We start from the raw sequence: 14271 nt of genomic DNA, 5'->3' as shown, positions 1-14271 counted from the left end.
CACCCCAACCCCACTCCACACCCCGTGGGTCTCGCCAGCGCCGCCGCCCGGTCACGGTGTAAAACTCCCACGGGGCTTCATCCCCCCCCGGACCGGGGAATTTCCCCGAAGTAACCCCCCCCACAGCCCGCACGGGTGGGTGCGCGGTGCGGCCACGCAGCTCTCGGCGCTCTCCGGCCTAAAAATAGTAAGCGTCAACGCTTATTAACTATTTAGTCTTAGTAATAATTCATGCGCGGTATGAATAAACAAAAAGGACTTCTGAGACTGAGGACGGAATTCTGTAGCGTTCACTCGGGCTTCTCGCGTGTCCTTGCTTGACTCGCTTAACTGCTCTTTCGTGCCTCTAAAGTGTAAAAGAGAGGTAAAGTATTTAAAGATACTCATGAGTCATCTGAGAAGCTGCTCTGATGGCGGTTTTAAAACCCGTCTTCAAATCTTTCTTCCCTCCAGCCTTTAGTGTGGCTCCATCCTTGGCAAGGAACACACCACCACACGCATGGATTATATGCAATCACTCTCCCTGTAGAACACCTGATTTCAAGTCATAGTAGAACACCTGATTTAAATTTGAAGCAGAGATTACAGGCCCCAGATCACGTTCCCATCCCACTGAACAGGAGCAGAGTGAGGTTTCCAGCTGATCTAGCTTTGCTACCCTTCCAATCAAGCTGTTTCAGCTGTAAAGCGGGAGGATCCTCCTCTCTGCTGCCTCCCCTCATCACGTCGTGGTTTGGTTCTGCACCATGCAAATTCCAGCCATCTTAAATGTAAAATAATAAGCTGTACGTTTGGATAAAGTAAGGGTGACACCAAATAACTCATGCCCATCTCAGGGGGCGGTTGCATTCGCACACCTTTAGATTAGCAAGAGCAAAGAGTATAACTCGGTTGCCTAACTACTTAATTAGTAAGATCTCCAAAAACGGCTGTTCCTGGCTGCAAGCAAGGTAATGCACTCCAGGAAATCTCTGGGGTGGTCATTCCAAAAGCATCTCAGTAATTTATCTCCAGTGTACCAAAAGAGCTTTTACTCAAATATAACTTTGTATCTTCTTACTTTTGTTTAGGGTGTCGTGTTATTAGCACCGCTCTCACCCCTGGGGTATGGGGAGAAGTATATGCACGGTATACAAACATATGTGTGTGTATACATGGAGCTATATCCATGGCAACAAAAAAAGAGGCAATGGTACATCAGCAGGTGAAGTTGCACCCTTCTATCCCATCGTGATAAAATCATTTTTCTGCATAGTATTTACTCTCTGATTTAAGAGGAGATTTCTTTCTGGGAAATAGGTCTTTACATCCAATTCATGTTAGCTTAGCTACGTTTGTGCTTATCTGGTAGTAAAAGCAGGGTCTATCTACACAGAGAATTGAATGTAATTCAACTCATGTTTTCCATTTTCCACTTGGTGGAAGTCTTTCGTGGATATACAATTTAAACTGGTCATAGATAGATTCTTAAACAGATCGGTTATTAGCTTAACCTAAATCTGTATTAAATGCTACTTTAAAAAAATTACTGTAGGTACATACAAAAATTTGCTTAGCCGAGTTATCAGCTTTAAAGCCCAGCTTCAAACGCATCTTGAACAACCTCATGGATAAAGAATGCTCGAGTCATTCTCGACGTGTTCTTCTGTTGATCGGAAACATCCAAAGAGCCCACAGGTACTGCAAAAAGTCACACGAGCGACTTGGTAGGAAGCGCTCTCAACGGAGCTGGTCCCACAAACATGGGTCCTCCTATAGCCCAGCTCAGTGCCCAAATGATCGCACATTGGGAGAGCATTAGTAATCTTACAAGCATTTTCAGCTGTTCATATTAGAAAAGGATAGGACAAATGGATGAACAAAAAAACCTAAAAAATCACATTCTCCCAGTCAATACTATTCTTACACCTCCTCTAATGGCAACAAATCATCCTCCTTTATCACCAAAAAATCCGATACTCTGATATAATCTTGTTGGAAGTATAAATAGCTGAAAGGCATGACATTGAGATAAGAATTAAAACTGTGTTCCTGAACATTCTTAGCAATTAAAAAAAATAAAATAAAATCTGATGGCACTTTTGCAAGAGTAAAGCGTTAGTCCTGGCAAGCTAGCTGGATTTCAGCTCAGATAGTATTCCTGTGAAAGATTCTTCTTGCACTGTCGATTGGACGTTGAATGCTTCTTGATTTTGACCTAAATTATGGCGACGTTGCTAACTGTGTGGTGTTAAACCGTTAGTCCTGCCAGCCGCAAAGCTTGTGGCATTTTGTAGTTTGATGAAGTATTTTTGACTAGGCCCAGTAGCTCTCAGAGCAGTTGTAAGGTTGCTTGCGTGCCTTAGATAAAAAGCAATTAAAAGTGTTAAGTATTACTTTAAGCGTAGCTGAATGTGTGGACTCGGTTGCCAGCTGAACTGTGAAAGCTGCAAAACAGCAGTGCTTCCACCTGAAAAAAAAAAAAACAAAAAAAAACCCAAAAAACAAACCTGCCTCCTAGCTCATGGGATAGAAAAATCTCCTCAATTCACAGCTAAGGCTGGCATCCCTGGAAAGCCTGGCTCCGAAGGGATACTCATAATCTGTACAGACAAAGTTTACTTTGCAGCCAGTAGAGGGCAAGGATTAACAGCAGCACTTACACCTAAACGCTAAGAAAAAAAATTGATGTAAAGGGAGAAGGAGGATGCTGTATGCCACAGCTGTCCTACCAACCGATACGTAGTCCTAAAGGACTATATAATATCAGTCCAATAGGCTGAAAGTATCTGCGTTAAGGTTTATAATTACATAAATACCTAACAAATACACCAGAAAGAGGCCTTACAAAGAAAAATCCTTTGCCTACTTCTGGTACTCAGTCATGGAGCAATATCTACTGGGGGTTTTTTTTTCATTCCAAATGCATGGTTAGCTCACATTTGAAGACTGCAAAGTCTAAAATTAAATTTTACAACTGATTAGTCTATGAGTTTGGTATAAGATGTGCCCTTCGGTCTACACCCTGACCATAGGAATTTCAGTACCTGAAAGAGTAAAACTGTTTCAAACTGAACACATCTGCTAGTACTGCAACAGAAGATACCCATATCCTCTAGTCGTTTTAAGTAACGTACATTGGTTTAAAGCATGGCCTAGTTGAATCCATACAACCAAGCTAAAAGGACATGGCTTTTTATCTGTTCCCCCAAGTTTAAAGTTTTAAAGCAGTAGTGCCTGATGGTGACAGCAAAGGACCGTCTCTTACTCCAAAATCAACGTGTTGTGTCATCGAGTCACATTGGTTGACCCTGGAGATTTGACAAATTCCATATGCCTCAGTTTTTCCTCCTGAAAAGGGGACTAATGACACTTACCCGTCTCTCAGGACTCTTACAGTGCTCGCTGGTAACTTCAGACTTCTCCAGGATGTAATCTGCCTTATACATGCAAAGAATTACTGTAGTCCTCCATCACTAATTAGGTCATGCCATCTCCTTCATCTGCACGTACACGTCTCAGAGAAATGCAAGATTACAGACAAAACAAAGTACTTTTTGAGGGGGGAACTGATTACCAGAACTGCTGAAACAGTCCTGCCACTGTCACATAGCTACCTGGCTGTCTTCAGGAGCAGGCCCTTGCCTGGAATCGCTGTTTCGCTCTTGGCACTACGCTAGTATCTCTTGCGTTACCACATTTGATGCCGCACTGTGATCGGACATCACGCTTCAGCTACTGAATTTGGGGAAAGCTTGTCAAAAGCTCTTGTCTGCCAACAGCGAAACAGCTTGGATGGGGCCCATTTCCATAGCAGGCTGCTGGGAAGGGAAGAGCCTGCTTACCACATCGGTACCGCGGCACATCGCCCCCACCACGCCGCAGGAATTCAGCTTTGAACGCAAGGTACGATAAGGTCAGGAACGGTGTCCTCACCCTTTCCTTCTTCGCTTGCTCTTCCCTTACATCTCTCATTTGCGTCTCCGGCTGATAGGAACCTCTGCCGTTTTTAACAGTTCAACAGCATTTGGGATGATTGAATTGGTAGGATAAGAAGGATTTAAGCAAATCCAGTTGGTCCTCTGATAAGCAATCAATTATTCCACAAGCTACAGAGCACTCAAATAGTTAAGAATCCAACCATTTAATTGATACTTGTTTCTGCAGCTGTGCAATTCCTCCATTTCCCAAGAGGGCTGTTTCCAATTGCTGCTCAAGGTTTCTAACAATCAAATGGATCAATTCTGCAGGTACCTTAAGGCTGTGTGTTAAGTAAGAACGATGTTTGTGGTGCGTATTGGGTGGGGAAGGAGGCGGTGGAAAAAGAGACATTTCATTCACCAGAAAAATGTTGACATATTTTCTGTTTTAAACACTGGACATTTATTTAGAGTCTTTAGAGCCCATACATTATTGAATAATTTTAATTTATCACATCCAAATATAATAGGCAAATATATAATACAATAAATTGCATTTGTACACATAAATACAAAATCTGAGGTAGGGCCTCAAGAATAATGATTTCTTAAATGAATAACATACAGCATTGTAATACGCACTACATGAGATATATATGATGCATCCTTTGTAACATAATATATCTTCTCCACATACAGCTAATGAAAAAATTATAATGACCTGGTTAGGGTACAAATCTTTATCCATAGGCAGCAGTACCCCATAGAATGCCTGTAAATATATATATATATATTTATATATATGACATTACGCAAGTAATTAAGATTTAACCCATCAGCGATGGGTCCGTAATAAAGTGCCATAGGACACAGGGCGCAAATTCTCAGCTGGTCTAAATTGTCACAGCTCCAAACAAAGCTGTGACAATTTATACCAGCTAAGCATCTACCTTACAAGGTAATACTACATAATATAAATGACAGATAACAACATGTTTTAGTCGATCGATAGTTTTCTTAACAATGGAAGATAGCTATAAGGCAAATGGTTACCTGAAGATGTATTTAAATATTATGGGCAAATAATAATATTGCAAGCAATAAGGCCCAGCCCGGTTCTCGCATTACGTTAAACCCATCAGGAAAACCTTCTCTCTTTGGTGATAGGCTGCCTGAGGGTGACAAAGGCAGAAACCCCAAATACAATACCCCTGCCCTCCCCCCCTCGAGTCATCAACCTGAGTCCCTCGGGAATATCAAGCTCTGACCATTTTACAGGTATCTTATGTGCACGCCATTTCACGACAAACTGAGAAACAAGCGTCTCTTACAACAGCCTTACTAGCAAAACAGAGCGGCTTTCTGGGATGCCACTTGCTGAAGCTCTGCAGCCTGCAACCCACAATCCCTACCAGTCTCTCTTTGATTGCAAGAAGTGGAGCTGCAGAGTCAGAAACCTAGAGGAAACCAATGTCTGCCATAAATAAGCAATTGCTTTAACACAGGCAACAAGAAATCATATTATCCATACAACTGTACATATATTCAAAAAGACCAAAGGCATTTAAAATAAATCAGGCGTTGGAATTTCATGGTAAGAGATAGCCACACAGTGTATCGGAAACAATGATCTTCAGTGCTGAGGCACATCTAATGCGGTCAGTGGAGCAGAACCTAATCAAAAAACTACTTTGACCCAATTGAAACATCACATAAAGACAATCCAAGTCTTTCTCAATTAAAGGTCATTTTGTTAAACCCTTCTTTTGGAAACAAAAGTGCTGCCATGTCTAGCTGAAACACAGGTTTTGAACATTGCATATTAAAAACACTAGGAAGACCCCAAAGAATTTGAAGATGGCAAGCATTTGCATTTAGGTATAATCTTTAATGCATACAATAATGCATCTCAGCTCACCCAGAAATTCAATTTCATTTCAAAGAAAAAAATATGCAACATAACTAATTTCACCAAATTTGAACATTTTTTACTCACAAGATAGATAGATCTGCAAATACATGCATCACATTTTTACTAATATGGCTTTTTCCCCTCCTTTTTTTTTTTTTTAAAGATCTTTACTGGTATTTAATTAGTTACTAAATTTATTTTTAGAAAATTATCAAAGTACATGCAAACTTTTCCTAGAACGTGGTAAATGAAGTGCATTCTCAAACTTCAAGGTTACTTCTCATTTAAAGACGTCACTGCTGGTTAATTTAATCTCAACATTCAGATTTGGCCAGTAAAATACTTCAAAAAAAGTCTGATGTGAAAAAAAAAAAAATCTGCTTTTAACATACAGTGAAAACTTCGTATCTTCTGTAATTTTTGTATGCATTTCTGCCCCCTCTCCTAATGGTTTTGCAAGCCTAGTAATGGAGGTCAAAGCTGAAGATGAATACCAGCTAGAACAAAATCACTATCATCCGTTTTCAGAGTTTCAAAGTTACGCCTAATCCTGTGCTAATGACTTAGCAGGCACAGGAACAACATCTAAATTAAAAGCAAGCAGATTAATTACATAAATCATGGAAAGCAATTCAATTTTTCATATGTGTTCTGCTTTGGTAATCCAAGCCAAAGAAGAGATACCATAACCTCACAGTATTCCTTCAAATGATATCTCTTTTGTACTTAAGGTAGACAGTAACTGACATCCTCACACTGAGGTAATTTTATTGCAATTAGTTAATCCCAGTTCCAATGCATGTCCTGAGACAAGTTAGTAAGTGAAAGGATTCAGAACTGTTAAGCGATTTGAGCGTGGAGGTTTTTTTTAAAAGAGAAACAAACCTATGTGTTTTTTTTTTTTTTTTTTTTTTTATCACAGTAGTAGTGAATTAAAACTGGCCTGGACTCCAAAAATCAAACCAAGATGCTAGGTAATCTTGGTAAAGAGAGGCCTAAAGCCATTTCTCCTGACAAAAATACCTAATTGCCACTAGAGGTGCTGACTTCGATTCCTTTCTTCACCCCGAGAAAGGCCCCTCAGCCCCATGTAGATGTGGCGGCCAAATTTCCAGCTCGTCTTTACGGACCTTCGTCCCATCAAACAGAGCACGGCTTCTCAAACCTGCCTCTGCCAGGAAAATAAAAGCCAGAAGTAAGAATAGCAAGCCCCTTATTGGAATAGCGGGCGAAGCTGAAAGAAGGGGGCACAGCTTTAAGGCAGAGAAGCTCACGGAAGGGTCCCCTCTCGCTGCTGCGCGAGACGGGGACCAACAGAGCCCGTGGAGTGGGGATTCACAGGGGCCAGCACAAAATGTTGCAAAATCTGCCCTCGCTTCGCTCAGTGACAACCCCTGATGGCGCTTCGCTTGTCCTGCGTGAGGATTAAAGGTCTCCAGCAGTGCCTAGAACTGGCAACACTAATTGCCCCGTGAAAGAGGAAGTTCAGCAAAATGATTAATATATTTAATATACATATATATATACGCACACACACACAGAGATTGAAAATAAGTTAACAGTTTGTGGAAGTGTCACATTAAGGTTTAGGTTTTTTTTGTTTTCTTCGACAGGATGAAACAACACATCTACTGATCTACGGACACACATTAACTGAAGGTTTACCTGAGACCCTGTAATATGAAGACAGACAGACAAAAGAAGGGGATAGAAACCGTCCCCTGAAAGGAAAGAACATTTACTGGCTACTACAGTAGTGTGTGTGGGGAAGGAAAAAACAGGCTAAACTACTCTAAGCTCACCATCTCTACACTGATTGATAAGATATTTATAGGGACATAAAACATCACTAGTACACACTACGTGAACACCGGTCACTGTTAAAAAATATCATATATGTATGTATAGGATATAACAAGAGAGTAAAGGTTACAGTTTTGCCAATTATTGAAGATATATTTTTCTCCCTCATTCTAGTGCATTTACAGTAAGTCGGGCTAGTTTTCTATTCAGGTAAATAAATGTACTCTTATTAAAAAGCTCTATTTTTACTCTGCCCAATAAGTAACAAAACTATGTAAATCTAGCATTCATATCACCACTTATATCTGGTTTCTAAAATGTAATGATTTAGAATGTCCTATTGCTACACAATGTTATAACGGCCATCTACCAAATTGTCCTCTCCCCGCAACCCTCGCGTTTTGTATATCTAACGTTGCATCCGTGCGGATGACTGCAGTGGTTAATTGTTGCGGTTTGGGGTTTTTTTTTTTTATTTAATGGAAATTATTTAAATGCAAAAAAAAAAAAAAAAAAGGCAAACAAAAACCACCCCTATGTACATTTCAGAGAGAACACTGCTTTGAAGAATTTCCGTGCTATATATATAATATATAGACAAGTGGGGTTCTGCTATTTCCCCATTGGTTGAAAGAGAAGAATACATCATCTAAAGGTTATATAAAGATGTTTATAGGAGAATGAATGGGGAGTCACAAAGTTGAACAACACATCTAGCTTCTAATAACTGTTGTCAGGTGGTAACTAGACTACACTTACCACTGTAAGAATACAAAGTTAGGCACAAATTATATGATGGCTTCTTGAGGAGATACTGTAAACAAAAGCAGAGAAACAAGGAAAACCATGTTCAGAGTATTGGAGTGAAGCAAATAAAGCCACAGCTGCACTTAAGTGTGGAGCAAGGTTTCAGACACTCCCTATAACTGAGGCATTTTTAATTTAAATGACAGGTATCAAATTATCAAAAGAAACATATGACAGTACTTTAAACAGTGATGCCCATACACCTCAGCCTGGCACCATTTCTAAACTACTTCTAGACTCAAACGCAGTTTAGTCCCAGTCTCAAATGATAAGTTCTTTAATTTTTGCTTTTCTTTTTCTACTTGAAAAGATCAAATGCATTACTGTCTTTCTGTTCCGATCTCACGTGTTGCTTCCCGGTGTGCTGTTTAAAGGGCCTCTGCTTGTTTAGATAACAAGTCCTCAAAGTTAGTTTAATTCATACTCATAAAAGAAGCGCGCAGACACAACGGGTCAAGGTCTGCTGTCAGCGTAGACAAAGCGACCCTGCTTGCTGCAAGAGCCTTATGCTGGATTTATACCAGGACTACAGGAGATCCCCTTCTTTGCTTACTTCCACCCCATCCGAGGGCTGAAGTCCCCTTCGATTACACCGCTAACAAAATCCTAATCCCATCATAGCTGCCGGTTACAAGGATGCTCGTGTGAAACAGCTCAAATTCCGCACAGAAGTTCCTTCAAAGGATTTTTCCATTGTGTTTCATTTATTCCTACGCCACCTGGCAAAACCTGGTATGTCGCCTGTTGCACGATATGCTTTTGCTGTTTCAGCGGGTACAGAACACGTCATGGGCATCACCTACACCTGGAAGTGGTCTAGCTAGGTCTTCCCTATGGCATGCAACAGTAAGTCCTACTTTCCTAAGCAACCACTTTCAGGCACTGCAGAAAGGAAACGAAGAAACGTCGGGGAAGCAAAATGGAAAAAAAAGATCAGAAAAGGCTGACAATGTTATTGCCACCCACGTTAATAATCATTAGCATTGGGTCCCCAGTTCTATATCCTTCACTGGCAGTTTAAGTCCCAGGGAAGAGGTTCCCAGTGGATCAATCATATTCATGTAACGTTCACCACGGTGCTTGGCCAAAAACGGACCCCAGTCAGGCTGTGGAGAGCACACCAACTTGAGTCGCTGCAATGTGGGGGAGAGAAAAGAGAGTCTCACTTGAAGTTACGGAGCAGAATTACAATGCAGAAGAAATGAGGATAGGCTCATTTAAGGTTATTGATGACGGCCCTGCAATGCTCCACTGCTCAGTGTTTGTTTTGCACAAAGTTTGCAAGATTAATAGAGGATAAAGTGCCCAGATTTTAATTATACAGTCTCCCCCGCACCATCTGAGGGGGGCTCAGAAGCACCGCTACAGATTCCAAGGCTCACTGAAGGACATGTGCACAATTACTTAGTCCAATGGTCTAAGCAGTGGGTAACTGCATAAAAATAACTGGATTTCTGTTTAGCATATTTCCCAAAAGTATACAAATGACCCAAAAGAAGTACATTGCTATGAATGAATAGAGATTTTAATTTTGAGGTGACAAAATGTTTCATTTCCATCTGCAGGAAGAAAAGAAAGAAGAGAACGTTAACCTGACAAACAACAAAAATCTTCTAATCTTTCCGCTGATTTCTTTATTGAATATGTGATTTGATTGGCGCATTTACAGATAAAAAGGAAAGAAAACATATTTCTGATGACTTAAGAGGGAACAATTATAAGTTTATTACCTAATAAAGTGAATCAGACCTCTATATCAGTTATTTTAATCTCTGCTTAATTACCAGTTTGCAACTCTTACCTCCCAAATCAACCATAATAATTTTATGCAGCAGACTCAATCTTCAGGAAATACTGGGCTACAGCTGAAACAGCTTCAGCAAAAGCCCCTTCAAAACAGATCCAACTTTGGGGTGTTTCTTTGGGTACACCCCTAGAGGGACGGTAAGGAGAGCACCCTATTTTTGCGGCAATATATATGCCATTACAACACACATAAATTAGGGGATTGGGAGCAGAACAATCGGTCTCAAGGAGGGAAACTTAGGCGACGACGACCAAGTAAGTCTAATTTCACATTAGCTCATTTCCAGTAGGAGCAGTTGTCTCCTGACCTACGCACTCCAACGTGCTCTACGCAATGGCTAAATGGCCCTTTAGACAAGCGGCCTCGTTGCCTAGTCCCAACTGTCTACTTGGATGCTCTCCCTAGGGTGTCCCACCACTTAATATTGAATTCCTTTGCTCTATGCGAAGCAGAAAAGCACGGTCTTTTCCCTTAGGCATGTGTAGTGTGACATATTGAGAGACCAAAAAGATTATTCTATTTTAAGTGCATTTTCTCTCCTTCTCATTTTTGAGGCATGTAACAGCCCCGATGGGTTCTGCAGGAGAACTGAACTGCAAAAGCGGCTACGAAAAGGGGAGGCGAGTGTCTGTTCCTTATCCCAAGGAGGCAACAGCAGAAGCGGCATGCAGTGACAAGAGGGCAGAACCAAGAAAAGCCTCAAAGGCCAAAAATAGGAGCATTGAACTTCTTCAGAAGACAAGGTGAAGGCAACGAAGGAATGAAATGCTGACATGAGAAAGACATTGCTGTACCGTGCCCCACGAGGAACTGAGGAGCCAGCGGGATGGGACCAGCCGGGGAACCGAGGCAGGACCCCGGCACGGGGACAGGGAGCAGAAGGGGACTGCCCCGTTTCTGGCGTGGTGGGGGGAAGCGGCAGGAATCTGATTGGCAAAATAAAGAAAAGCAGCGTGAAAAATAAAGCGCCACCTGGAATTGTTTTTTAAGCTCAGGTGCCAGAGAGGATCAGCTTATTCAAGAAAAATAAAGAAATGAAGAAGGAGGTCGGGGGGGAAGATTGCCAGCTAAGTTTTATAACGAGCAGTTTGAGCTGTAGAGCATGAGTTCTTTTCGTACATCTTATTCCTGAACTTCATCAAGTGGCACAACCTCCTGGAGCGCAACCCGGATGAAGCGGGTATCCAACCATCTCGCATTTTGCGAACGGGCGACCCCGGATTGACGTCTCCTAGAGCTGGCTGCTGAGCTCGCTGCGACGCGATACGCACCAGCAGCTGATGCTTCCTACCTCTGCGTGCTGCTTTTGCAAAAAAGGCCAACAAACCTAGAACAACGTTCCCGCAGCAATGCCATACCGGGGCTCGTGAAATTTGTAACTCCTTCTAGTTCTCATGAAAGTAATCACTTGACAATTTAAGAGCATTTTGTTGAGGAACAGGGAATGGAAGGTCTGCATTTTAAATCAAGCGAGCACCTCTTTGCCACACAATAACTAGCTTACCAGAAAGTAATCTTAGCACTATTAGACATTCAATATCACAAAAATCAATGTAAAATAAACCAGACAGTCTCCTGTGACCGTATTTTTAAGCAGCAAAAAAGACAGAAGAATTACCTCAATAAATTTGCCTGGGGCTAGATGCATTTTTATCACAAACATAACTGGGATCCAGATAACTGAGCAGGCCAGCATCAGCCATCCAAGCACCATGGACCAGCCTGGATAGTGGTAAGCTCCGTAAGTCATTGGTTCCCACTGGTAAAAACTGAAGCAAAGAATAAACTGGAAACAAGGAAGGAAAACAAATATGTTTGAATAAGCAAAACAAGCCTGCTATGCAACAAACGGTAGGTATCCACACACACAGTTGGTATATATGGAATGCAGATAAAAAGTACACACACCTAAGGCAGGGCGCTCACACAAGCTGCAACACACAGGTCAGAGTCGGAATCTAATGAGTCGCCTGGAAATCTTGCAAAATCCCACAAAAATCACTGTATTTATGCCAGAAGAACTGAAATTAGGATCTTGTCCCTAGAGTAACATGCTTTATTACATGGTCTATTGGCAGTTTTACCTAATGTGATTATGCCAAGTTACTCCATTTTGCTTACTGTATGAATAGCAATACATCTGCTCACATTTGTGCATAATTCAGTAACTTTTGGGAAATGCCTGTGCTCGCAATAATTGCACACAGAAGATTTATAGCAGTATAACTAGGTGAAGGCACATATAAAAATGATCATTTTATTTCCAGAGATGTGGAGTAATTGAAAGTCTAATATTAGACTATCCAAATGTATCAAATATTAGCTTTACAGAGGCAATAACAGAAAAGAATGTATTGCCTGGTTTTGCTTTGTCTCTTTCCATCGCATAAAAATAGAATTACGACTGATCAGCGTCAATTTATTTCTCACCGTAAGTTCACTAAGTATTACATTTGGAGGGAACAACAACAGAACACGCAAGTTTCAACTGAGCTCGTTTGCTTCCCAAATTTGCTTTTCTTAAGAGACAACAAAATTTCCTATTCCCTGGTTGTGATTACTGGCAGTAGCTAAGAGTGCAAGTCTGATCAGTAAAGGAATCGAGCAATTTGCAGAAAAGCCTTATCATTCCCTTCAGAAGGGTCTAAGGCAGCATCTTGAAAACAACCATTGGAAGAAAAAAAGAAAAAAAAAAGAGATAAAACACCCATGTGCACACACCTTTGTTTGTAACAAGGCCCTCAAGAGAGAAAAAACACATTGCCGTTGGTGTTATCCTAATACTACGAACTGCGCTGTGTCTTCAAACTTTTAAAAAGGGATTTGCGAACTATATACTGTTACAATCAAAGAACAATTGCCACTGGATAGGTGAGATAGATCTACCTGGTTTTCATGCATAGCAATACTATACATCAGCGAAGACAATCGGTAAAGAAAATCTATGCGGGAAAGTAGAACATATTCATTACGGCCATTGGAAAAATTGTTTTTATCGTAGAAAATTTCTTTTCCTCGCGACTCAGGGTTTTGTTGAGCTCGCCAAAACTCACTAGTCCCTTCACACATGCATCCCTGTCTGCAAAAACTAAACCTTTTTCAGTTTTCAGAAAAAAAATTACCTTATTCCTGAATTAATACCAAAGTTACTAACTTTGGCCAGAGCTTCCCCCCCCCCGAAATAAAAAGATTTACTGACACTTACACTGCGCTGAAGACCAGCACAAATAGGAACTTCCCAGCACAGAAGCCGAAATACAACTTCTCTGGAAGAAGTGACTGCTGAGGACTGTGGAGTCCCCATTTTGCTTCTTCACCCCACCCGACAGACACCACACGTTTGAAAATGCGTGTCTTTTCAGAAATTCTAATAACTTTTCTTATCTTGTACCTAAACATGGATGAATACTTGTAGGAACTATTTAGGACTGCTGTGAAACGATAAGTTTTTAAAACCCTACACAAATACTGATAATCTTGCTGCACCTGCGGTCCAGGCCTGAGGACTTTGAGGCTGAAGTACATGCTCTCAAACATAAAATACCGGTAAAAGAAGGCTCGGTTGTTTTATACTGACTTATCAAGCCGAATGCTTTTGAAATGGCTGGAGGAATTATTTTGTTCTTCTGCCAAAACATGAGATGCAATTAAAGATTGTATCTGTACTCAGGTTAAAATGCAAAGGAAGTGTTGCGTTAGAGAGCTAGAGAGTAAATATAGATATAGTTATTATACGTTGGCTCTTGGACTCGACAAAACATGCGTAGCAACGGTAACATTGAGAACGTGCCATCTTTTAGATTCAACGGAGATTTAAATTCCAAGTAAAGAATCATTCGGGGTTTGGGAGTAGAAATAAAAATAAAATACAGGAAAAAAGAGAAAAAAACCCACAAAAATAAACGAAACGCAACCTGCCTGTAAATTTAAACCCCTATTTATTCTTTTGAAATGAAACACACGCAGGTCGATGCAGTTCCCAGCAGCCCCGGGACCCCCCCAAGGTCCCGGTGTCTCCCCCCGGCCCGGGCGGCGCGCGGCCA

The 14271-nt window shown here is 41.1% G+C and overlaps 1 protein-coding gene across 1 annotated transcript in view; it reads right to left on the bottom strand.

The window, feature by feature from the left end:
- Positions 1 to 9398: 9398 nt before the first annotated feature.
- Positions 9399 to 14271, bottom strand: part of SLC6A5 (solute carrier family 6 (neurotransmitter transporter), member 5) — a 30161-nt gene continuing 25288 nt past the window's right edge. Inside the window, exons 14-15 of the mRNA XM_010563707.1 lie at positions 11847 to 12014; positions 9399 to 9554 (exon numbers count right to left, since the gene is read on the bottom strand). Of these exons, the coding sequence (XP_010562009.1) occupies positions 9399 to 9554; positions 11847 to 12014 (324 nt within the window). The remainder of the gene's footprint in view (positions 9555 to 11846; positions 12015 to 14271) is intronic.

The sequence above is a fragment of the Haliaeetus leucocephalus genome, unplaced genomic scaffold (assembly GCF_000737465.1).
Source record: "Haliaeetus leucocephalus isolate CR32 unplaced genomic scaffold, Haliaeetus_leucocephalus-4.0 Scaffold173, whole genome shotgun sequence".
NCBI classification, from domain to species: domain Eukaryota; kingdom Metazoa; phylum Chordata; class Aves; order Accipitriformes; family Accipitridae; genus Haliaeetus; species Haliaeetus leucocephalus.
This window is presented reverse-complemented; position numbering and strand designations above follow the sequence as displayed.